At 41.5% G+C, this 26,799-nt stretch overlaps 1 protein-coding gene across 8 annotated transcripts in view; it reads left to right on the plus strand.

The window, feature by feature from the left end:
• LOC135221671 (longitudinals lacking protein, isoforms H/M/V-like) overlaps positions 1-26,799 on the plus strand; it is a 196,436-nt gene that overhangs the window by 104,895 nt on the left and 64,742 nt on the right. For all 8 annotated transcript variants that reach the window (XM_064259387.1, XM_064259388.1, XM_064259386.1 and 5 more), the window contains one exon: positions 3,660-3,747. In XM_064259387.1, the coding sequence (XP_064115457.1) occupies positions 3,660-3,747 (88 nt within the window). The remainder of the gene's footprint in view (positions 1-3,659; positions 3,748-26,799) is intronic.

The raw sequence follows: 26,799 nt of genomic DNA on the forward strand, positions 1-26,799 counted from the left end.
TACCATATATCGCATTATTTACATATGATAATGATATTATTTTTCATTTCTGATGGTTGCATTCTAAACTTCAGGCAATGACAAAAAAAAGGAGCCAAAAATGAACTCTTAATCTTCAAAGTACGCGCGCTGTAATTTTTTTGAAAAAATTGATTTTTTCCACTTCCGCGCTCACTTGTCCAAACCAGGCCCGGCATACGGGAGACGTTTTGATTTTTAGGGCTCCGGCGTAAGAGGGTTAATTTCTTTCATATTTTATCATTATGTTAAATTTATTGTGAAATAACATTTTATTTTTTATGTGAATTGGTACTACTTTTACCATACATATATTAAAGACTTTATTGTCTCTTCCCTCCTCAATAATATCACGATGCTTTGTTAACTTTATAATCATTCCATTCATTATTCCTCCCAAAATATAACGCTCGCTCCTCTACCTCGAGTTAACTGTGCATCACTGTAATGAGTTGATTTTTTTCATCATATTATAATTTTATTGTGAAAAGCTTTATTCTTTCATTTACTGTTGTGTTAATATAGTTATCATTTAAAAACTATACAGTCCCACTCAGCGCACTGAACCACTGGCTCATTTAAAGACCTTTTTTTTTTGTTTCTGTACTGCATTTGATTGTTTTCATGTTTATCACTATGTTATTTGTTTATTATGAAATTCCCTTTTTTTCCTTTATTTAAATTGATTATTGCTTTTATATATACTAGATACGTGCAATAATATTTTAATTCCTCCTTCTCTCCTCAATATCAGCGCTCTTTCATGCGGTCTCAAGTCAGCTGTGCATTACGTCACCGTGGTGACGTATGATTTTGTACATCTTTTATGCTAAGTTTTATATTGAAATGCTTTATTCTTTTATTTATTTTGTTAAATATGATTATCATTGAACTACAGGCGGTCCCCGGGTTACGACGGGTCCGGCTTACGACGTTCCGAGGTTACGACGCTTTTTCTTAAATTTACATTGAAATCCTCCCTGGTTTATGACGCTTGTTCCGAGGTTACGACGCTGACGCTTCCGACGCTCCCAGTTTACAATGCTTTTAAAAAACACATACTATGATAAGATAAGAATCCTTTTATAGTTTTAGCACAGTTTCTCTCTCTCTCTCTCTCTCGTCCTCTCTCTCTCTCTCTCTCTTTCTCTCTCATCTCTCCTCTTTCTCTCTCTCTCTCTCTCTCTCTTTGTATTTTCCCACGAAAATAATCACTATAATTGCTCTCTCTCTCTCTCTCTCTCTCTCTCTCTCTCTCTCTCTCTCATCTCTCATCTCTCCTCTCCTCCTCTCTCTCGGTCTCTCTCATACTACATAGATGTATGTTTTTTTAGTATGATAAATAAATGATTTACTATTTTCAAATATTATTTAATTATACAGCAATATATTAATTCATTAAAGAAAAATACATAGTGAATTAGTAAGATTTTAGCTTATATTTAAAAAATTATGGAAGAATGAAGGAAATCCCAGTCTTCTTCAAGTAACTTTCCAGTAACCTTTTCTCCTGATTCAGGTACTAAAACTGTCAGATATATCAGTTTTTTGTGGACAGCCAGGAGGGGGAAAATTTGGGGGAAGACTGCAGTGTTGCAATCACGTGGTCCTGACATCCCCCCCCCCTCCTCTCTCTCTCTCCTCTCTCTCTCTCTCTCTCTCTCTCTCTCCTCTCTCTCCTCTCTCTCTCTCTCTCTCTCATTTACTGAGACTCGAGATTTTTTATGTACTTGTACTATTTGTTTTTAATACTTTCAAATAATAATAATAATATTTTTTGAGAGAACAGAGAGAGATAAACACTCTCTCTCTCTCTCTCTCTCTCACCGAGATGAAGAATTTTTATGGTACTAGTATGTAAAATGTTTATTGATAATTTCAGTTATTAATAATAATAATAATAATAAAATAATAAAACTTTAATTACAAAATTCATAAGGGTCGGTCCATTTTAAAGAGATGAAAATGACCTTTCCATTTCACTTGTAAGGATAATTCCTCTTTCTTACGAGATAGAGATGTATGGTAGATGTCTATGGTAGATGCACAGTTTATTATATTTTCAAATATAATATAATAATAATAATAAGAAGTAGTAATAATACGATAACTAATTTCAAAAGAAAATTCTTCCCTTTGTCTTTTTCTGTATCAATTTCCCCACCTCACTCGAGTGACACTCGAGCTTAACAATGCCATACAATGGTCAACGAATTTAATGGTTTTATGTAATCTCTCTCTCTCTCTCTCTCTCTCTCCATCTCTCTCTCTCTCTCTCTCTCTCTCTCTCTCTCTCTTACTGAGATGAGATCATTTTCATGGATGTGTAGTAATAAGTTTATCATTAATATTTTCCAATAATACTAGTATAAGTACAAAATTCATATCTGAGTATTTTAAATACAATAAGCATTCCATTTCTCTCTTAAATACTGTAAGGACAACTCTCTCTCTCTCTCTCTCCACAAGATACTTGTCATACATTTGTGTTTCTATTTCTTCCTTTTATCTCTCTCGCTCTCAGCAAAAGAATTGATAGACAGACAAACATAATTGCACAGTCCCTCTCTTTCTCTCTTCTCTGGAAAAATATATGTATTTATTGGAGGGGGAAAAAGTTGCCTACAGACATTCATTTCAATCTATTGAAACCGTAAGGAGTTGTATTTCTCTCTCTCTCTCTCTCTCTCTCTCTCTCTCTCTCTCTCTCTCTCTTGTATTTTAATGAAAATATACAGTAATTTGTGAAAACACAGTGTTGCACATGAAAAAAGTAAATTAGTGATAATTTTAGAAATACGGCCCTAGGAAAAATTGCAAATTAGTAGTGAAATTTTCCCTGTGGACATGTTTTCAAGAACGTCGTTTCCGGCTTACGACGATTTTCGGGTTACGACGCGTCTTAAGAAACAGAACCCCTGTCGTACCCGGGCCCGGGGACCGCCTGTATATATTGTAAAGGAAAAAACAAGATATTCGGTCAGTTTGAACTGCAAGTATGTTTTCGATAAACAATACAAAATGTTCTCGAAAATTTCAATAGAAAAACAGAATGTTTGACGTAAGAAACGTCTGACAAACAAGGTACCACTGTAATATGGTGTGTCAGAGGAGGGTAGAACGACATCCTCATTGTCTCAACACTACTTGAGAGGATGGAACTAGACAGAACAAATTAATAGAAAAATCAGAAGGTATTGCTGCTTAGTGCAAAGGGACCCAGCTAAGAACCTTTAGTACTATAGTGCACTATCCATGGTAAATAGTAGGTGGTAACCTTAAGAGCAGTACAGTCTTCAAACACTGATTCTTCATACATAGCATTTCTGAATTAGTTTGTGCTGGTTGACAGATTTTTGCATTTTCACTAAAGTAATGATTGCAAAATGCATAGTATGTGTGACTTTTTAGAAATTGACAACCAGTTCATTTTCCATGATTTGTAAATAAAGGAACCAGTTCATTAATGATCCTCATTAGATTGTGTTCTCCCTCACTTTAAACTTTTTCATTTTTTACATGGAGATAAGCACATTCTGTGCCATCCTGGAGATGTAGCATAAAAATAGTTTATATTTAGTAAAGATAAATTATCTTAAATTTCTTATCATAGTTTCGGTCCTTCTTTCCATCCTTTACAGGTAGAATGTCAGCATTGTCATTCAAAAAAAATGCTACTTCAACATGAAGCACCATCTTCAGCATATCTGTGTGTTAACTGCATATCAAGTATGTATCATTTTTGTTCTCCAAGGAAATATTAGCAAGGATCTTAGTTTTCTTGACAAAGTAAAAGATCTCCATATACTATTTTGAGTCCTGCTCTGGTTTTTCATTGCTATTAGTTCCTACACGACATACAAACCATCAGTCTTTTACTTTTGGAATTACACATGGTGAAGCTGGAAAACAGCCATTAAACTCTTAAACAAGGTGGTTATTCAGTAACTACTGTACAGTAGGCAGGAATACCTGCCTTCCTGGATGTAAACATTCCAGTTTGCCTTCGGCCATCATGTGATAAACATTCCAGTTTGCTTTCGGCTGTCATGTGATGCAGATATGTTTTAGTGAGCTCTTTGCCTGACTGTTATTAAGCTCTTTTTTTTCATGGTGGGATCTTTTTTACTTTTTGTGTACAGGCAACCTGCTGTTACTGTCGCCATTAGTTAGCGGCATTTCAGTATTACAGCGCTTGTTAAGTGTGTTCATAACTGGGATTTACACTCCGTAGGGTTTATAGTGCCATTGTCTGATTATCGGTTTCTTAGGCTAGGTGCCGAGACCGCCTCATAAAATACAAACATAACAAATATGCTTCTTTTCCTCTGCTCTTTTAAAAGGTTATCCTTTTCTTCGCAGTATCCAATGATACTGTATGTAGTCTTGTATTGCTATTTGTGTTATAAAATACAGTCCAACCTCTTGAATCTGGAAAGCTTGGGGATAAGGCCATTGCCAGACCACAGGAAATCCCGAAATATAGAATACACCCCTAAAAATTAAGCCTGTAGGTAAACAAAGTCTTGTAAAGTATTTCCACATACAAATAGCCTAGTTTCCAACATAGCCTACTACTTGGCTATGTTCTGGCTCTGCTTTTTATCAGTTTATTACTCATATTTTTTTAACTTCATTATTTAATAACATTATACTATATAGTTTTCTTTAGTGTACTTTATTTAACACATTTAGCCTACATTCCTAATCTTAAGTCAACTGCAGTACTAAACTTTTCAGAATCAGCACATTATCATCAGTGACTTTGATATTCTAAATTTCATATATTCATAATTATCGCTCTTAGTTTCTTTGTTATTTATTTTGATTGTAGAGGATAGTAGGATGAAAATAACAATGGATGAATTTCGGCGATCACAGTTTACTTGAATGTCTCCGTCAAAACATAAACAAAGCACACCGGCGGCATCTATTGAGGAAAATGAAGACTAAACTATTCGCTAATGAAATAAACATTTTGTTCATGCCACTTACCTGACAGATATATATATAGCTGTATTTTCTGAAGTCCGACAGAATTTCAAAACTCGCGGCACATGCAATGGGCGGCCAGGTGGTAGTACCCATTCCTGCCGCTGGGAGGCGGATATCAGGAACCATTCCCATTTTCTATTCATATTTTTTTCTGTCACTGGTCGGTAAACTACTGTTTACAGACCTCCGCCAGGATTTTTTGGATTTGGCTCGCATTTAAGTAATTCTGATGACTTTTGGTATTGATTTTGGATTGTTGGATTGGCATACGCGATAGTGGACCGGTTTTTGACTTTGGATTGGCTTTTCTGTAAATGTGATGTCTGGATCAAGTGCAGTGAGTTTCAGAGTGTGTGTGAGGAGTGATTGTAAGGTGAAGCTACCGAAATCATCGGTAGACCCCCACACAGTATGTATGAGTTGTAGGGGCATGTTTGTTTGGTGGATGATCGGTGCAAGAATGTGATGGATTGCCACCGATGATGATTGAAGGGTTGTATGATTCCTATCGCCGTAAATTGGACGTGATAGGATCAGGAGGTCTTCCTCCAGGAGTGGTTCTACCAAAGGTAGGTGCTAATATTTCTCCTGCTATAACACCTGTAGATTTTGCATCTCCTAAACCTGTGTTGTTGCCTTCGGGCCCTGAATCTGTGTCGGGAGAAGGTAATGCCCTTTCTCTTATTTTGGAGTCTCTACGTACTCTAGAGACCAAAGTGAAAGCCTTGGAAACTGGCTCAGTGCAAGTGCGTGATCGTGCCCCTATGTTGTGGAGGGGCGTCAGATCGGCCCATAATGCCTCTAGGCCTAGACCGCTATCGGACTCCCAGGAATCAGGGAGGGGATATGTCGAAAGCCGCAAGAGGGTTACGGGGGCTCCCCACCGATCTGGCGTCCCTTCAGCAGGCCTTGTTGCAAAGTCCCAGGCTGTCAAGGAGCGCACACAGGCGCGTATCCTTAAGGACTGCTTTTCGTCCTCCGAAGCGTCCTCCCTCGCGCAAGGGGTGGAGCGCTCGAGAGACTCTCGTCCGCTGAAAAGACGTTTCGTGTTTGAGGACGCTTCCCGTCCTGTATCGCCACTTTCTTCGGACGCTTTATGACGCTTTTCCTCCGCCTCAGAAGAGAGGTAAAATCTCATCCGACGAGGACGCTGGGTTGCGCGCACAGGCGCGTATCACTGAGAAGCAGGTAGCTGTACCTGTGAGAAGGAAGGAGGCTTCCCCTCGCCCCTCGTCTTCTCGCAGGATCAGCCCTGCTCCCTCTGTTCGTTCCTCTCCAACGAAGAACATTCTTTTGTCCCTTCAGGACCAGCTATCAACGCTTATGGCTCAGAGGACTCGCCAGCAGCAGTCGAGCCTAAGCGGAGGAAGGACCTTAGGCTGCCCGTCAAGAGGACGAAGCAGTCTCTCTCCCTCTCCTCGCTCGTCTCTTTCGCTGATTGCGTCTCCTTCGGCGATTCGCCGATCTCGTTCGCCCACTCAGGACGCTTTTGAAGACGCTCGGCAGGACGCTTTTCAGGACGCTTTGGAGGACTCCGGCAAGAAGAGACGTGCACCAGGACGCTGGGTTGCGCGCACAGGCGCGTATCCCTGAGAAAAAGTCTACCTTTTCGTTGAGGAAACGTAAGGACGCTTCTCTTGGAAGTGAGGCTGCCTCGGTCGTCGCTAAGGACGCTCATCGCCGTCAGGACGCTCTGCCTCCTTCGAGCGGTAAACGCCACAAAGAAGATAGCCTAGATAAGGCTTCTACCTGTAAACATCGGGGGTCTTTGATTAAGGCAAGACCCGATAGACGTACGCCCTCTCCGGAGAGGCGGTCTCCTCTTCCGATTAGGGAAGAAGGAGATTGAGTAGTCCTGCTGACTCTATTGAAGAGGAAACCTTCTGCTACCTCTTTCAATCTCGGACTATAAAGTTCTTGTGCGGCTGTTGCGCACGTCCTTCGGGGACAAGTTCCAGCCTGCAGCTATCCCAAGTCTCCTCCTTCGCAGTTTTCATCCTCTAAGACATGTAAGACCCCGGAGTTGTCGAAATGAAGACTTTGCTCTCCACTAAGCGGGCTTCAGAAACTCCAAGACTGGATGGAACGAAGGAAGGATCAAGGCAAGACAACTTTCGCCTTCCTCCCGTTAGACTCAGCGGTAAAGGAGGTATGTGGTATGAAACCAAGGAGACGTGGGTGTGAGAATCCCTTCTTCAGCTCAAGGGGATTTCTCCAGCTTGGTGGATTCTCAGAGGAGGTCCCTTTTATCCACTGCTAAAGTGACCTGGACCCCTACGGAGACGGACCATCATTTGAAGGGGCTGCTGCGGACTCTTGAAGTCTTCAACTTCCTGGACTGGTGCTTGGGAGTTCTAGATCTGCAATCGAGAAGCCCAGAGTCTCTCAGTCTGGGGGAGCTGTCCAGCGTGCTATCATGCATGGACAAGGCCGTCAGGGATGGTTCAGAGGAGCTGGTCTCTCATTTTGGGATGCTTTCCTGAAGAAGAGAGCTTTGCTGTGCAATTTCACGGCTAGATCAGTTACTCCAGCTCAGAAAGCGGAGTCTGCTCTTTTCTCCTCTTACGAGCCATCTCTCCCCCAGACTTTGGTTAAGACCTGGCAAGCAGTTTGCAAGAAAAAGGCAACGCAGGACCTCTTAGCCCACCGTCCTCAAGACGTCCGGCAGTTCCTTCCACTTCTTCGTCTTTTGTGCGACCGACCGAAGAAGGTTAAGCCCTTTCGTGGGGCTCCTCCCTCGAGAGCAGCTCCTCGAGGTAGAGGGCTTGCAGAGGAAGAGCTTCCTTCAAACCCAAGCCATCCAAGTGAGACCCATGTCCTTCAGACACCAGTCGGAGCCAGACTGAAGTTCTTTGCGGGAGCATGGAGAGAGAGAGACACGGACCCTTGGTCCCTCAAGATCTTGGAGCAGGGGTACAAGATCCCCTTTTTAGATCTTCCTCCTCTTTCTACGACTCCCAGAGACCTTTCTCCTCATCCTATCAGGGAGAAAGAAACAATGTTGTCGATCTTCTACAACAAATGATCGAAAAAAAAACAAAAAGAGCGGTGGACAAGTCGCGGACCTGGGGTCTCCAGGCTTTTACAACAGGATTTTCCTAGTACCAAGCAGTCGTCAGGTTGGCGTCCAGTCCTAGATGTAAGCAGGCTCAATCTTTTCGTGGAAAAGACCAAATTCACAATGGAGACGCCTCATTCTGTTCTGGGAGCCTGATACCCGGGCGACTGGATGGTGTCCTTAGACCTGCAGGACGCGTACTTTTTCACATCCCGATCCACCCTCTTTCAGAAAGTACCTAAGATTCGTCTTGGGCAAAAAAGTTTGGCAGTTCAGAGCTCTTTGTTTCGGCCTGACCACGGCTCCAATGGTGTTCACCGTAGTCATGAAGAATGTGGCGAGGTGGCTACACTCTTCAGGGATAAGAGTTTCCCTTTACCTCGACGACTGGCTTATCAGAGCGTCGTCGAGAGAAAAGTGTCTGAAGGACTTGCAGTTCACGTTAGCCCTAGCGAAGTCGCATCTGACCTCGACACAGTCCATCGTGTATCTGGGGATTCAGATGGATTCAGTGGCTTTTCGAGCGTTTTTCCGTCCAGGAACGTCAGCGGCTAGGATTAGAGAAGATCTCGGCCTTCTTGGGGAAAGAAACTGCTCGGCGATGGATGAGTCTGCTGGGCACCATTTCCTCGCTAGAAAGGTTTGTTTCCTTGGGAAAGACTGCACCTCAGGCCTCTCCAGTTTTTCCTTGCGGACGAATGGAAGGCCAAGGACGATCTCATGCGATCTTGAGAATCTCACATTCAATAAAGAGCCATCTAAGATGGTGGTTCGATCCACAGAAGCTACAGGAGGGCTTGTCCCTAAGTCTTCTGAGCCCCGACCTAGTGTTGTTCTCAGACGCTTCCATCGCGGGCTGGGAGCAACACTAGGATGGGGGAGGAAGTGTCAGGCTCCTGGAGAGGGGAACAGGCAGCCTGGCACATAAATGTCAAAGAGCTAGCAGCGATCTTTCTGTCTCTGCAGTTCTTCGAAGGGAGTTTGACGAACAAGATCATTCAAGTAAACTCCGACAATACCACAGCACTTGTTTATTTAAAGAATCAGGGAGGAACACACTCCAGGATTTTGTTTCACCTGGCGAAGGAGATTCTGCTGTGGGCGGAAAAGAAGAAAGGTTACGATCCTGACGAGGTTCATTGCAGGAGTGCAAACGTCAGGGCCGACCTTCTCAGTCGTCGGGAACAAATCCTACCGACGGAATGGACCTTACACAAAGACGTCTGTCGAGACCTTTGGAGGTTGTGGGGACGTCCTCTGGTCGACTTATTCGCGACGTCGAGGACCAAGAGGCTTCCTCTGTATTGCTCCCTGGTCCTAGATCCAGAAGCAATCGCTGTGGCGCGTTGCTATGGAATTGGAAGGGCCTAGATCGTATGCCTTCCCGCCATTCAAGATCATGGGGGAAGTCATGAGGAAGTTTGCGGCTTCAGAATGGGACGAGGTTGACCTGATCGCCCCGATGTGGCCAGGCGGAGGAGAATGGTTCACAGAGGTCATGTCTTTCTTGTTAGACTTTCCAAGGACGTTGCCCTGGAGAAAGATCTACTCAAACAGCCTCACTTCGAAAGGTATCACCAAAACCTCTCCGCTCTGGGTCTGACTGCGTTCAGACTATCGAAAAGTTGGCCAGAGCAAGAGGTTTTTCGAAAGCAGCTGCGAGAGCAATCGCAAATGCAAGACGTGCATCTACAAGAGCTGTATACCAATCGAAGTGGGCTTCCTACAGGGCATGGTGTAAAAAGGAGGGAGTTTCCTCTTCCCACGACCTTTGTGAACCAGGATAGCCGATTTTTCGCTCTTTCTCAGGAATGTGCAGAAATTAGCAGTCCCTACCATTAAGGGATATAAGAGCATGTTGTCAGCGGTTTTTAGGCACAGAGGGCTGGACCTTTCTGACAACAAAGACATTCATGATCTCTTAAATTCTTTTGAGACTTCGAAGATTCCCCAAACGTGGTTTTAGTTCTTAATGTCGAGTCCTTTTGAACCTCTTCAAGCGTCTCTTCGGAACTTGACAAGGAAGGCTCTTTTCTAACTTCTCTGGCGACGGCTAAGAGAGTTAGTGAAATACAAGCTTTTAGTAATCTAGTGGGATTCAAAGGAGACAACGCTGTCTGCTCTTTGAGCCCAACTTTCTTGGCAAAGAATGAAAATCCTTCTAACCCTTGGCCGAAAAGCTTCGAGATCAAGGGTATGTCAAGTCTGTTGGGCCAAGAACCAGAGAGAGCCCTGTTCCCTGTCAGGGCTCTCAAGTTCTATGTGCATAGAACAAAAGAGGTAAGAGGTCCCTCAGGTAATCTCTGGTGCTCTGTGAAGAGACCAGAATTACCTTTATCTAAGAATGCTGTTGCTTTCTTTCTGAGGGATGTCATTAAAGAGGCTCATTCATCTTGCCAGAAGACTGATTTGAGCCTCTTACGAGTTGAAAGCTCACGAAGTTAGAGCTGTCGCTACCTCTCTTGCCTTCCAAAAAAACATGTCAATCAAGGACATTCTTGATGGCACCTTTTGGAGGAGCAACTCTGTCTTCGCCTCACATACCTAAGGGATGTGAGAACAATTTATGACGACTGTAATTCTCTTGGGCCATACGTTTCTGCAGACACAGTCTTGGAGCTGGAGGTAGCTCTTTCCCTATCCCTAGTTAGGTTTAGGTTTATTAGTTTTATTGTTGTGTTTTTAGGTTGTGGTGAGTCTTGTGTGAAGATCTCCCATCCCTTAGTTTAGCGTTCAAGGGGTTTTTTGGATAGTTGGTCAGGTGGTGGTCAGTTGCTTCGTTGCCCTCATATGTATGGCTCGATGGTCTTCTGTCACGTTGAGGTCACGTCCCGTTGACAGATCATCCAGAGCGCACCAGCACTACAGGTCTCCACCTGGCTGGCAACTCTGATTAAGCAAAAGCAGGCTTAAGTGACAGTAATCACCGAGTCTACTTTGCTAACAGGTGAGGAACCAAGATATACATCATCTACTTAATTTAAGTTTCCTATAAATCCTATTCTGTCTCTTCCCACCATCCGAAGGTGGGATTCAACTATATATATCTGTCAGGTAAGTGGCATGAACAAAATGTTATTGTTATAATACAATTAAGTTTGTTCATACTTACCTGGGAGATATATATAATTAAAGTGCCCACCCGCCTCCTCCCCTCAGGAGACAGTGGCATTAATAAAATATGAATAGAAAATGGGAATGGTCCTGATATCCGCCTCCCAGCGGCGGGAATGGTACTACCACCTGGCCGCCCACTGCGTGTGCCGCGAGTTTTGAAATTCTGTCGGACTTCAGAAAATACAGCTATATATATATCTTGCCAGGTAAGTATGAACAAACTTAATTGTATTTAATAAACAATAACATTTTCTAGCATAGATTATGCTTGTGCTTCTTACCTGTAGCATCATATGATCTCATGGGTGGCAATATCGAATAAGTAAATACAGTTACATAAAGAAATTATCAAAACTATCACTTATCTCAAGCACAGATTAAAGTTTGACTTGGTAGAGTCTTTTTTACCATTTATAATAATGTTTGAAATATGAATAAAAAAAAAAACTTGCATCACTGTCCTGGCAAAGAAAATTTTCTTTTTTAATTAAGTTGACAAAATTTTTTTACATAATATTGTTACGAATGAAGAAGGGAAGTTGGTAAGGAATCCATTCTCTGGCACTCTTGATATTACTACCATTCCCAGTGTGTTCTGGATGAGTTCCTTGATCTCAAACATGATTCTGCTGCCAAAGATCTCTATGAAGAAAAATCTCTGAATGTATTCTGGTGTTCGAGGCATCATTTCATATCCAAAAGTCAGTGAGATTGCACTTCGACTACTCTTGCCTTTTTCAGCTACCTATTTATGTGTCTGGTTTTCTCCAACCCTTCTACATTGCAAGGTTTAGTAGAGCCAGAACCGCTTGGATGTGGACCCAGACAAGAGATGTGCATTGTCAATGACACAACCTCAGATTTGTCAGCTGACAGAAAATAAACAATATCAGCCTTCCCACTGATGTGTGATAAAACATGCAGAGGTTAATTGAACTTTTCTCAACCAAATTCAAATTTGCTATTGTCCACTAGTCTTTTGTAGTCTAGTCATGTAAGGTAAGCATATCTCAGAAATCTATCAAATATAGGATAACTATGACTGTAAACTTCGTAATAAAGCAAGGGTGTTCTCCTCATCAACACTTTTTTTTTTTTCTTTCTTTTTGGCAGGGTGGGATTTGGGAGAAAAATGAAGGGGAGCCACAAGAATGTTGAGAATTCATGAAGGGGGGAATGGAGTGAAAAAGGTTGAGAACCACTGCTTTAAAGAATTAATAAAAAAACATACTTACATCACATACTTTCATTACTAACAGCTATTTTAATAAAAACAAAGGAGATATGGCATAATTTTTACAGTCTTGAAGTTGTAAACAATACATGATGCTACCCTGGTGACAGTGCAATAAACTAATGGTGGCTTATTTAAAATCAAGCCGAACCACAGGAGTTCCCAGACCACAGAATGCCAATTTTAATGGGGTTTAACTGTACAAACACTGATTCATGTTTTGGTTTGGAAAATCAAATGAGGGCGGAGGTAAGATTATTTCGCCGTATTAACTCAATTCAGAGCAATTTTCTTGCTTCTATGTAATTTAAATTAATCTTCAGAAACTATGAATATGTGACAAGGTTATTTTTCTTTATATGAAGTGTTTTTAAGTTGAAAATTGACTTAAATACGTGAACTATAATTAGTTGTTTTATTTATTTTATTTTTTTTTTTTTTTTGTTTTTTTATTTAATAAATGGCGCTTTTGTCTGGTTATTGGTATGTATTTTGGTATTTGCCGAAGCACTGAGAGACCCTCGTAAAATACAAACATAACAAATACACATCCTTTCCTTGGTTCTTTTAAACAGTTATGCTTTACTTCACTGTATCCAATAATACTGTATGTAGTCTCGTATTACTATGTACAGTAGTGCCTCAGGATACGAAATTAATCCATTCCGAAGCAGCCTTTGTAACCTGATTTTTTCCTATCTCGAACTACGTTTTACATGTAAATTGCCTAATTCGTTCCAAGCTCTACAAAAACACCACAGTAAGTTTTATAATAAAGCTAAATTGACCAATAAACAATGAAAGCTAAATTGACCAATAAACAATGAAATACAACAATTTGGACCATTCAATACCTAACATAACCATGACTGTACCTTTATATAAAGTGTATTAGTGTACAGGGTACAAGAAATACTGTACGTACATGTACGTACGTATGTAGTAAAATGTGGAACCTTACCTTTCAAGTGAGGCGATGTCCGAAAGTGACGACAGAGGAGGAGGACAAATGGCAGAAAACATAACACTTCTTGATTATCTCATTCGTCTCCATAGAAAGCATCCTCTTCTTTCCGTGAACTTCAGCAACATTCTTGGGACCCATGGCTAATCACGAGAGCAGGATCTTACAACGGTGACTAGCAATCAGGAACCAATGAGAGAGCAGGAAGACGGTGGCAGTCTACTCAGTTGGCGGCACGCGAGTTTTAAAATTATTCTCGGCGGCCCGGGCGAATCTCGGACTTTATCCTTCCGCAACCTGAATTATTTTTGTAAACAAAAGCAAAAAAATCTTCACATTTGCTTCCGTAACCTGAATTTTTCGTACATAGGGACTTTCGTATGTAGAGGTTCCACTGTATTAGTATTATAAAATACAAACAAAGCGATCTATGATTTGGTTTGGAAAATCAGCTGAAGGCAGGGACTTTGCCCTACTTAACTCGATTCAGAGCTATTTCCTTGCTTCTATTCAGTGTAAATAGGTTATTTTTTGTTATATGAAGTGTTTTCAAGTCGAAATATGTACGTCTTTTGAACTTGATTATTATCTGTTATTAGATGGTGTCGGGAGCATGTCATTTTGTGTAAAAAAAAACTGATTATGTTCGTTATTATCATCCTATTTCATAAATAATACGATATTTACATACTTATATGCTATCGGCTTGAAAAAAACAGTGAAATGTGTTCTTTCATGGCCAGTATTTTTTAACCCTTAAACACCTATTGGATGTATTAAAAGTCAACTAAAATTGTCTGTCGGGTGCTTAACGGACGTACGATACGTCGACTACAAAAAGTTTTTTAAATATTTGCGGAAAAATAGTTATAGGCCTAGTTTGCAAAAAATTTGAAATCACCCGCCTTGAGGGATGCTGGGAGTTCACAGATCAAGCTGTTGTTTTGTTTACAAGCGTTACCCAGCCGCACATGCGCGAATTGCTTTCTTTTTGTACCAGCAAGCATCAGCGACACGTTATCAGAGAGCGATCTCTTGCTGCATTCGTGTTTTGCAGAACTTTTGCGAGTGTTAGTGTATTTGTGACGTAACAGGACATTCACAGAGATGTCCCAATGTCGTCAGGAGCGTGAAAGGTGTGTATCGCCTGTCGGTAGTGATAGTGTGAGGCGAGTTTTGGACTTGGATGCTGGAGAGGGACCAAGCACCCAAGGTGACCCAGCTTTCCAAGGCCGTGTCATGCGGCATTGTGTGGCCGAAATTGTCCAAGGACCACATCCTGTGCTTTTTACGACCCCTAGGAAGCATTGGGGTGTCCTGAGGGGGATTCGTAAACATTTGGGAGGCCTCCAACAAAAGGACATTGATGAGTATTAGTTGGAGCTCGATCAAGAGCATCTCGAAAGTCCTCATTTTGATGGCAGTTGGTCATCTAGTGACTAGGACATCACGCCTGATGTCAGTGATGACGAAAATTTTCCCTCAATGTGCGTACGGGAGCCACAGCCTGAAAGTGAGCTCGAATTTAGTGGTTTTAGTGCGTATGAGGGAGAGAGTGAGGAGGAGGAGGAAGAGGCGCCGAGTTTTGCTGTTGGGGACGAGACAGAGAGTGAGGGTGAAAGCAAGGGAGATGGGCCAGTGGGGGGGGGTGCGAAGCTGTGCCCGATGTGCGCGTGCGCACACGGGCCCTTAGAAGGTCGCAACGTCACGCCAGCCTAGGGGAAGGCCATTCATCCGAAAGTGATGAGGCCTGGTTGGAGGACTCCACCCCACCTAACATGCACCCATTCACAGCAGCACCTGGACTGACTGTACCTGTTCCTCTCACTGCACTGGGGTTCATTCAGCTGTTCCTGACTTGGGAATTGCTGGAATACCTGGTTGCAGAGATGACGGATTACGCTTGGTACTGCCGTGACAAACTGCGGACGACGTTGTTGTATCACTGGCAGGGATGCAACCTCACGACATGTCACATTTTTTGGGGCCCCACATTTTTTTTTCTTTTTTGGAATGATGCCTGCTGCCGACGTCAGGCAATATTGGAGGTGGAATTTTTTTTTAAGTATGCCTAATGTGCCCGGCGTTATGGCCCATGATAGTTTCGTAGCGTTAGACAGGTATTTCAATGCCTTCAACCGAAGGGCCACACCCCGGAATAATAACCCTGACCGCCTCATCTTAGTCCGCCCAGTGTTTGGAGTAACATTCGTGGACGGTTGCCAGTTTCTCGTGGTTCCTGCCAAGAACCTCTCTTTGGATGAGGGGATGATGCCTTACAAAGGACATCTCAGTATAAAAGTGTACAACCCCAAGAAGCCAAAGAAATATTGTGTAAAATTATTTTTTATTACAGAGTCCAACACTGGATACGTCATGGACTTCTCTGTATATTCCGGGGTTTTCTCCACATTGCGTGACACTGTCTTTGGTCTTGTGGATTGTTTCCGTAACCAGGGATACCACCTGTTTATGGATAATTATTATAACTCGGTATCCCTGGCCCAGGAACTGTATGAAGCAGGTGTGCACGTCAGTGGTACCCTTCAGTTGGTGCGTGGGGCCCCGAATGTCCTCAAAAGAAGGAGCGGGGGTTAGTTCACTAGCCAGCCGCAACATCTGGCAAGAGGAGAGACAGAGTGGCGGCAGAAGGGAGATGTCTTCGTCATCTGTTTGAAGGGGGTCTGACTCGTGCCCATGATTACGATGAGTCATAAGCCCATCCAAGAAGAGATCGTGCGACGGAAGAAGACATGTCGGCAGGGCCGAGTTACGTATGAGGAGTTTACGTGTCCAGTGGCCTACTGTCATGGGCACTACAACAGGCACATGGGAGGAGTTGATCTCTTTGATCAACTCATCCAGCATATCCCTTCGCAGGAGAACCAGGAGGTGGACACAGAAGCTCCTCAAATACATCCTCAGTTGGCCCTCCAGAATGCCTATATCCTCTACTGTGGTCATATATTGGAATGTGCCGACCCAAGGGACAATGGAAGGCGCAGCAGACCACTGAAGGGCGGTGCCCTGTTCAGCAGTAAGGGAGGGCGCGATTCTCCCTTCCCCACATCCAAACCTGCTACCTCGTCCCATGGTCGAGAGGAAAAAACATGTCAAGACTCTGCAATGGAGGAGGGAGAAAACAGAATAGAACGAAGAGTCAGGATTACAAGTGAGTATTCTGCATTGATTTTATATTTAGTTTTATATTTATTACAAGTTTTTATATATGTATTTATTGGTGTTTTGTATAATTTAATTTTTCTGCAAATATACTATATACATATACATATCTATATATATATATATATATATATATATATATATATATATATATATATATATATATATATATATGTGTGTGTGTATATATAGTATGTATATATATATATATATATATATATATATATATATATATATATATATATATATATATATATATATATATATATATATAATATATATATATATATATATATATATATATATATACATACACACACACACACACACACATATATATATATATATATATATATATATATATATATATATATATATATTATATATATTATATACATATATATATATATATATATATATATATATATATATATATATATATATATATATATATATATATATATATATATATATTGGTATTTTTGGGTAAGAAAAAATCTAAACATTCTAGTGATATCAAATCATTTACCTTCATTTGCAACAAACGGGAAGTTTCTAGCACAACATTTAGATTTATGGTGAATTTTTTGAAAAAAAATGTTTCCTTCCCACCACGCGCGGCAACTCTGCCGAAAATCTCAGAAATGCTTGAGTCACTTTGTCGTAATTTTCGCACCATTTTTTATTAGGTCCTTACATAAAGTGTTATACCATGAAAATGTGCACAATTTTCATGTAGAATACAACAAAAAATAACTCATGGTTGTAGCTTTTATCAGTTTTGAAAATATTTTCATTATAAATCACAATAAATAGAAAAAATTTGACCTGTCAAATTTAACTCATCCGAAATGGTCAAAAAAATGCAATTGTAAGCTAAAAACTCATACAGTCTAGTAATATTCAATCAATTACCTTCATTTTGCAACGAAACGAGAAGTCTGTAGCATAATATTTCGATTTATGGTGAATTTTTTGAAAAAAAAAAAAAAAAAAATTTTCCTTCCCTACGCACGAGGTAAACTTGGCCGAAAATCTAAAAAATGCTTGAGTTACCTTGTCGTAATTTTTCGGCACCATTTTATATTAGGCCTTACATACAAGTGTTATACATGAAAATGTGTGCAATTTCATGTAGAATACAACAAAAAATAACTCTCGGTGTAGCTTTTATCAGTTTTGAAAAATTTCATATAAATCACGATAAATAGAAAAAATTTGACCTTTGGTCAACTTTAACTCAACCGAAATGGTTCGAAAAACTGCAATTGTAAGGTAACACTCTTACATTCTAGTTATATTCATCAATTACCTTCATTTTGCAACAAACATGAAGTCTGTAGCACAATATTTCGATTTATGATGAATTTAAAAAAAAAAAAAAAAAACTTTTTTACGTCCGCGCTTTACGAATTCATGCATAATTTTTGTGATAATATTTTCTCTGTTGCTTTGATCGTTTTTAACAATTTGTTATATACCAAGATCATTGTAATTTCAGTGTACAATACAATGAAAAAAATTAACCTCATTAGATTTAACCGTTGAGCCAAAAAAATGAACTCTTAATCTTAAAAACTAAGCGTGCTGTGATTTAAAAAAAAAAAAAAAAATTTGTCTCCGCTTCGGCGCTAACTCCCGAACGCCGCCGGCATATGAGAGAGACTTTGGGAAATAGCGGCTCGGTGTTTAGGGGTTAATAAAATACTTTTTCTCCACTATTATTTGCGGTAGAGTTGCATCCATTTTGCTGATGCACGATAATTTAAAGCCATTAGCAGTGACAGCGTGAACATTGCTGTTTTCTCAGCTTCAGTACAACTGCAGTTAAATTTAGTAGTACTAGTATATTTTCTCGCCAATATTTTCTCCATACCAAATAAAGGTGTAATGCAAAAATATTTAAGTCCTGTTCTACTTAATTAACATCATTCGTAACATAACTAAGGTAATTTTTTACTATCGCACAATGGCTAAAATGCAAGCAAAACATTGTTATCATCAGATTTGGTTCGTCTGTTGTAGCAAAACAACTGTTATTGTTCAGTTGTTTATGGCGGAAGCGTCTAGTCAATGATTATAACTGTACTAACAATACTTTTATCATTCTCAAAATCCCTTTTTTAGCTAATCTAACTAGAAGATATGATAAATAAAGAGATGGAGGAAATGTTAGCAGTCTGAAAAAGGGGACTCTCTCTCTCTCTCTCTCTCTCTCTCTCTCTCTCTCTCTCTCTCTCTCTCTCTCTCTCTCTCTCTCTGTCATACTAAGCCAAGATTTACCAGTAATTTAATTGAATCTGACATTAAGAATTTGTATTATTAACAGGCAGACCATAGTAAATGATTAGGCAAATGAAATTCCACATTTTCATTAGAGTTATTACATATTAGGGCAAAATAGGCATCGTTAACCAGTCTAGGGCATCATAGGGTGGATTGTGATGCCCTTAGACTTTTGAATTTCGGTGAGAGGTGAATTTCGCTTAGTGTCAGGCCCCCAGGAATGGAACCCCTGCCCTTAACCGGGGCTGCCTGTATATTATGTTTGTTATTGTTAGTAGCATAATATTTGCTCCCTTATCATTCATCCTTATGTCCTCTGCTTGTAAAATTGCGTGACTATTTCTTTTGTGACTTGTGTTGAGTGATGTTCTTCGCTGCTTGCACTGTGGGTGAGTTTGCAGGGAGGAAATTTCACAGGGAGGTTGCCGAGCATCGCCGGAAAGTTGTTTTGCTTCCGATGACACCCTTGGTAGCCTCCCCTTTGTCCTCTTTTCTTCCTCCCGGTACATTTACAACTGGCATACTATCGTAAAAGACAAGAATAAAAAACAACAGCAACCCCTTGGTATATTTACAAGCAAATTTACAAAAAGATGTCATGTGAGAGAGAGAAAACATTCTCCTGTCAGGTCACAAGTACTATTGAAGTCCCAAGCCTCAGTGGCGTAATCGGTATGGTCTTGGCCTGCCACCTCGGTAGCCGCGAATTTGATTTTCGGGCATTCCATTGAGGTGTGAGAAATGTGTATTTCTGGTGACAGAAGTTCACTCTCGACATGGTTTGGAAGTCACATAAAGCCATTGGTCCCCATTGCTGAATAACCACTGGTTCCATGCAATGTAAAATAACCATACAAACAAACAAATAAACTACTGAAATCCTGAGACGCCCACACTCGTGATTTTAGCCAGTGTAAAAGATATCATTAGTGAATTTATGAGCATTAGAAGTATTAGCACCTCTTTCCCGCCCGATTCTTTCCAAATCGATGGCGCGTAATATTGTTTTACAGGGTCAGTCAGTCCACCACCCCAAACCTGTTATTACTACCCTCCCAAGGAATTAAACGTCCATTAACCCTTTAATGCGATTAGACATATTTTTATGTCGAGATAAATTGCCTGTCGAGTGCCGATTGACGTATTTTACGTTGACATAGAAAAGTTTTTTAAAAAATTTGCAGAAAAATACTTAAAGGCCTACCAGCCAAAAACTTTTGAATCACACGCCTTGGGGGATGCTGGGAGTTCACGGATCAAGGTGATGTTTTGTTTACAATCGTTACGCAGGCTGCAAGCGCGAATTTCTTTCTTATCACACTAAAAAGTATTAGTGACATATCTCAGAAATTATTTTGTCACTTTGACATAATTTTTGCGCCATTTTAAATTAGCCGTTACATGGGGTATTATATATGAAAATGTGCGCAATTTTATGCAGAATACAACAAAAAAATACTCATGGTTGTAGCTTCTATCAGTTTTGAAATATTTTTATATAAATAATGATAAGTGCCAAAATTTCAACCTTCAGTCAACTTTGACTCTACCGAAATGGTCGAAAAACGCAATTGTAAGCTAAAAATCGTATATTTTAGTAATATTCAATTATTTTCCTTCATTTTGCAACAAATTGGAACTCTCTAGCACAATATTTCGATTTATGGTGAATTTATGAAAAAAAACTTTTTCTTTATGTCTGTGCGGTAACTCTTCCGAAAAAATCATACGTGCGATTGTCGTAATGTTTGCACCATTTTAAATTAGCTGTTAAATAAAGTTTTATATATGGAAATGTGCGCAATTTCATGCACAATACAACTAAAAACAATCCATGGTTGTAGCTTTTTTCAGTTTTGAAATATTTTCATATAAATAACGATGTGCCAAAATTTCAACCTTCGGTCAACTTTGACTACCGAAATGGTTGAAAAATGCAATTGTAAGCTAAAAATCTTATATTCTAGTAATATTCAGTCATTTATCTTCATTTTGCAACAAATTGGAAGTCTCTAGCACAATATTTCGATTTATGGTGAATTTATAAAAAAAAAAAAAAAAATTTCCTTACGTCCGCGTGGTAACTCTTCCGAAAAAATCATATGTGCGATTGTCGTAATGTTTGCACCATTTTAAATTAGCTGTTACATAAAGTTTTATTATGAAGATGTGCGCAATTTCATGTAGAATACAACAAAAAGTAATTGAAGGTTGTAGCTTTTCTCATTTTCGAATTATTTGCATATAAATCACGATAACGAGAAAAAAAAATCACGTTCAGTCAACTTTGACTCTACCGAAATGGCCGAAAAACGCAATTGTAAGCTAAAACTCTTACAGTTCCTAGTAATATTCAGTATTATCTTTCATTTTGAAACAAATTCGAAGTCTCTAGCCCAATATTTAGATTTATGGTGAATTTAAAAAAAAACTTTCCTTCCCTCCGCTCGCTCCGCCGCAAATCTTTGAAATGCGTATGTCGCATTCTCGGAATATTTGCTGCATTTCATAGAGTTTTATATATGAAAATGTGCACAATTTCATGTAAATACAACCAAAAATAATTGAAGGTTGCAGCTTTTCTAATTTTCAAAATATTTGCATATACAAAAATTTAATTTGACATTCGGTCAACTTTAACTCGTCCGAAATGGTCGAAAACTGCAATTGTAAGCTAAAACTCTTACAGTATAGTAATATTCAATCATTCATCTTCATTTTGAAACAAATTGGAAGTCTCTAGAACAATATTTTGATTTATGGTGAATTTTTGACAAAAAAAATTTTGTACGTCTTTGTGTTACGAATTCATGCATCATATTGTGATAATATTTTCTCTGTGTTGCTTTGATCGTTTTACAATGTGTTATATACCAAAATGATTGCAATTTAGTGTACAATACAACAACAAAAATGAACTCGTTAGCTTTAACCGTTTTGTCACAGCGCGATTGAATAATATTATATATGAAATTTTGTTTTGTTTTCTCGCTATCATATATCGCATTATTTATATATGATAATGATATTTTTTTTCATTTCTTGGTGGTTGCATACTAAACTTCAGGCAATGACAAAAAAGGAGCCAAAAATTAACTCTTAATCTTAAAATTTAAGCTCGCTGTGATTTTTGAAAAAAAAAAAAAAAATATTTTTTCCGCTTCGGCGCTCACTCTGAGTCCCCCTCGGCATACGGGAGACGATTTTTATTATACCCCTTTGGCGTTTAAGGGTTAAGGGTTAAGACGTCAGTCTTTCCCTCAGGTTGTACATTACAGTGGACCCCCCGTATTTGTGGGGAATGTGTACCAGGCACCCCTGCGAATAGTTCAAACCCTCAAATAGTTAGAACTCCCTTCTAAAAATGCCTATATCTGCCTATCTTGAAAGTTTAAATACCAAATGTATACTTAAAGTATCATCCTACATCAAATATACCATTGAATTGGTATTAATATCATTTCAAAGTCATCTTAAACATTTTATCATTAGAAATATATAAACAGCCAATAACAGAGAGAGAGAGAGAGAGAGAGAGAGAGAGATTATGTATTGTATTTAAAATACTCACATATGAATTTTGTAATTACAGTTATAGTTTTTGTACATGCAACTTCCCCGGCAGATATATACTTAGCTATAGTCTCCGACGTTCCCGACAGAAATTCAAATTTCGTGGCACACACTACAGGTAGGTCAGGTGATCTACCCTCCCGCCGCTGGGTGGCGGGACTAGGAACCAGATTTTCTCTGTCGCCGGTTCCAACAACACCATTGTTGGTTCCTCCTGACCTGATTTTCTTATTTCGTTTGCCGTTGATCTTCTGGACATATTTTGGTGAAGTATTGGATCGTTGGTTTGGCATAAGCTATTGTGGATTGTTTTTGGATTACGCTTTTGGATTTTTCTTATAATGTCAGACTCTGGTAGTGTATATAGAGTATGTGATGGAAGGATGTAAGGTGAGGCTACCGAAAGGTTCGGTAGACCCTCACACTGTATGCATGAGGTGTCGGGGAATGAATGTACTATTAATAATCCTTGTACTGAGTGTGAAGGCCTAAATGAAGAAGGATGGAATTCTCTCTCTTCTTATTTGAGGAAGCTTGAGAAAGATAGGATTAGGAAGGCTTCGTCTAGAAGTGCCAGTAGGTCTCGTTCTAACGAGCCAGTTGAGGGCACATTAATTCCTGACCCAAACGTAGTTCTAGCATCCTCTCCTACTGTTTCAGCCCCTTCTCCCTTCACCGAACCTGCGGATTCGTCTTTGGAGATGGCTAATATGAAAGCCGCTCTTCGCAGGATGGAGCTGCAAATGCTTGCTTTGCAAAGTAAGAATGATGTGATCAGTGAGTGCAGTGTTCCCATTGCAGTGGAGGGGGCGTCTGATCGGCTCCTCAACGCTCCCAGGTCTAGAGCTCTTCCAAACTCCCAGGCCCAGTGGAGGAGGAATGTCAAAAACTGTAAGGAGGTTGTGGAGAATCCCCACCGATCAGGCGTCCCTTTGGCAGGTTCTGTAGTTTCGTCCCAGACTGCCAGGGATCGCCGTAGTAAAGGCATCCTTAAGAAGTGCTTTTCTTCTTCGGACTCGGCTTCTCCTCGACGCGGATGGAGTTCAGCTGAGGAGTCTCGTCCCTTGAAGAGAGCCTGGAAGGCTCCCAGCAGTATGTTGGACTCCAGCCCGGAACGCTTTCCTGAGGAGTCCCCTGTGGACAGGAAGAGAGCCAGGAGAGCCCCAGTCAGTCCTGCTCCTCGTACAGCTCTTCCTTCCTCTTCTAAGCCTCTCTCGCCGCCTTCAGAGGACGATCAGGAGACGACTACCAAACGATTCCTGGTAAACCTGCAGGAACAACTTTCGTCGCTGATGGGCGCTCTGGTTAGCGACCCTCCCCGCAAAAAGGATGTTGCGCTCCCGGTTAAGAAGTCTAGGCTCCCTCCTCGCAAGAGGAGTGCATCTCGGGATAGGAGCCCTTCCCCAAGAAGCTCCAAGCGCCTCTCCCCTGTCAGACGCTCTCACCCTGATAGGCGCTTTTCGCCTGACAGACGCTCTACACCTGTTAGGCTATCCCCTCCTCTCAAACGATCTTCGCAGGAGGGAAGCTCTCCTCACAGACACGCCTCTCCTAGTAGGCCCTTGGCTTCAAGTAGGCCCACAGCGTCAGCCAAGCTCTCGGTGCCAGCCGCGCTCTCGTCCTCCAGCACGCGCGATTCTCCACGCAGGCGCTCTTCCCCTAGTAGGCTCTTGTCACTGACCAGGCGCTCAGCACCAGCCACGCGCCGCGCGCGCAACGCCAGCCAGGACGCGGCGCCATCCAGGCGATCTTTGCCTTTCAGGCGCTCTCCTTCCATCAGCCGCGACTCACCGGACAGACATTTGGTGCCTAGTAGACACTCTTCTGCAGAGAGAAGCGACTCTCCGACCAGACATCCTTCTCCCACCAAACTCTCGGCCTCATCTAGACGGGTGTCTCCTATCAGACGTGCAGAGGAGGTAGTCGCTTCACACGGACGTCCTTGTGTTAACTTAGAGAAGAAAACTTTGAAGAAGTATCGGAAGAGGAAGTCCCAAGAGTAGCAGCTCTTTCCGACTTCAAGACCTTAGCAGCCCTGCTGGTACAGGAGTTCGGCGATGCTCTTAGCCCAGCTGCTCCTCCCTCTCCTCGGTCTCTTTTCTCGAGCACGAAGACTTCAAAGAGCTCCTCCTTCCTCAAAATGTGACCTACCAGTTCGATGAAGAAAGCATTGCAATCCGTGGGCAATTGGCTTAAGTCTAAGGAAGAGTCGGGCAAAACAGTTTTTTCCTGACCTCCCTCCAAGCTCTCTGGCAGGCAGGGGATATGGTACGAGACGGGAGAGCCAATGGGGTTGGGACTCCCCTCATCGGCTGAGGCAGACTTCTCTACCTTAGTGGATTCCACAAGAAGGCATTCCCTCCCGACAGCCAAGACAACGTGGATCACTTCCTCAAGGGACTCTTCAGAGTACTAGAAGTATTTAACTTTTTAGATTGGTCCCTTGGGGCACTGGCCAGGAAGACTCTGGATCCAGAGTTTTTGGGACCTGAAGAACTTAACAGCATTCTGTCCTGCATGGATAAGGCAGTCAGGGACGGATTGGGGGAGTTGGCCTCTCTCTTCGGGGCTGGTATTTTGAAGAAGAGAGCAGTCTATAGCTCTTTCCTTACCAGATCCATTTCTCAGGTCCAGAGGGCGTCCTTGCTCTACGCCCCTCTGTCTAACCAGTTGTTCCCGAACAAATTGGTTAAGGATATCTCTCACTCCCTGGCAGAAAAGGCTACTCAAGACCTGTTGGCACAGTCTGCAAGGAGGGCTAGACCAGCTGCTTCCTCCGTCAAGAAGGAGAAACTTCCTTCTCAAGCGCCCTTTCGAGGTGGCCCTTCACAAAGAACCCCTTCCAGAGGAAGATATCAGGACAAGCGTGGTAGATCCTCTATCAGGCCCTTCAAGAGGGCTAAATAGAATTCAAGTCCTCCAGACTTCTGTAGGTGCCAGGCTTCTCGAGTTCGCAGAAGCCTGGGCACAGAGAGGAGCAGACAAACTGGTCCCTCTTCTATCTTAAGAAAAGGATATCTTATCCATCTTCATGGAAAAGAACCTCCCTTAACTTCAACCCCGAGGGAACTTGCAGCTAATTACAAAGACCCCCGCTATGCGACAAACCCTTCTTCTGATGGTAGATCAGTTGCTGGAGAAGGGAGCCATAGAACCAGTCCAGGATCCCCACTCCCAAGGATTCTACAATCGCCTGTTCCTCGTGCCGAAAGCCTCGGGGGGGTGGAGACCGGTTCTGGACGTAAGCGCTCTGAATCGCTTTGTAGAAAAGAGGAAGTTGTCCATGGAGACAACCTCTTCGGTTCTTGCTGCTCTCCGTGCAGGAGATTGGATGGTTTCCCTGGACCTTCAGGACACGTACTTCCATGTACCGATACATCAATCCTCCAGGAAGTACCTAAGATTTATGATACAAGGAAGGATCTTTCAATTCAGGGCTTTGTGCTTCGGTCTGTCGACGGCTCCACAAGTATTCACGGGGCTTATGAAAAATGTAGCCAGATGGTTGCATCTGGAAGGGGTGAGAATATCTCTTTATCTGGACGACTGGCTTATTCGGGCCAAGTCGGAGACCCAATGTCTGGAGGACATGCATTTGACTTTACGAATGGCCCAGTCCCTTGGACTGATAATCAACCACGAGAAATCGCAGATGGTCCCCACCCAGAACATCATATATCTGGGGATTCAGATGGATTCTCAGGGTTTTCTAGTGTCTCCATCCCCGGAAAGAATCGAACGGGGCATAGAGAAGGTGATGACCTTCTTAGAGAGAGAACGAAGCTCCGCGAGGGAGTGGCTGAGTCTGCTGGGGACACTTTCCTCGCTGGAACAGTTCTTCTCTCTAGGAAGGCTTCACTTGAGACCCCTACAATTTTATCTAAAACTGATGTGGGATCAAAGGTCAGGAGACCTTGCCGACTCCTTCCCGATCCTAACGGGTGAAAAAGGATCTGACTTGGTGGCTTTCCCCACTCAGGAGAAACAAAGGCTTGTCTCTTCTAAAACCGAACCCGCTGGCTAGTTCTTTAGTCTGTCTCATGTATTGTCCATGCATTGGTTTGTTGTGCCAGTCCTCTGTTCTGTTTGTCATTCTCCTGTCTGTATATTTCCTGGGTACTTCTTCTACTTTATTAGTCTTTATTCACATAACCCTATTTAGACTCGTCTTCACTGGTTTTCAGATATTGCCCCAGTGCTCTTGTTCTCGATGTTGACGCAGTCCTCTATACTCAGTAGTCCTCTCCCTCCTTCCTTTCGTGTTATGTATAGTCTGTCCGTATTTGCCCTTGGGTGTAGTGCTTTGTGTATTGTCATATGTTTCCTGGTTTTCTGATCTATGCTGCGGAGTTCTGCCTTCGTCCATTCCAC

This window comes from Macrobrachium nipponense, chromosome 3 (genome assembly GCF_015104395.2).
Source record: "Macrobrachium nipponense isolate FS-2020 chromosome 3, ASM1510439v2, whole genome shotgun sequence".
In the NCBI taxonomy this organism is placed as follows: domain Eukaryota; kingdom Metazoa; phylum Arthropoda; class Malacostraca; order Decapoda; family Palaemonidae; genus Macrobrachium; species Macrobrachium nipponense.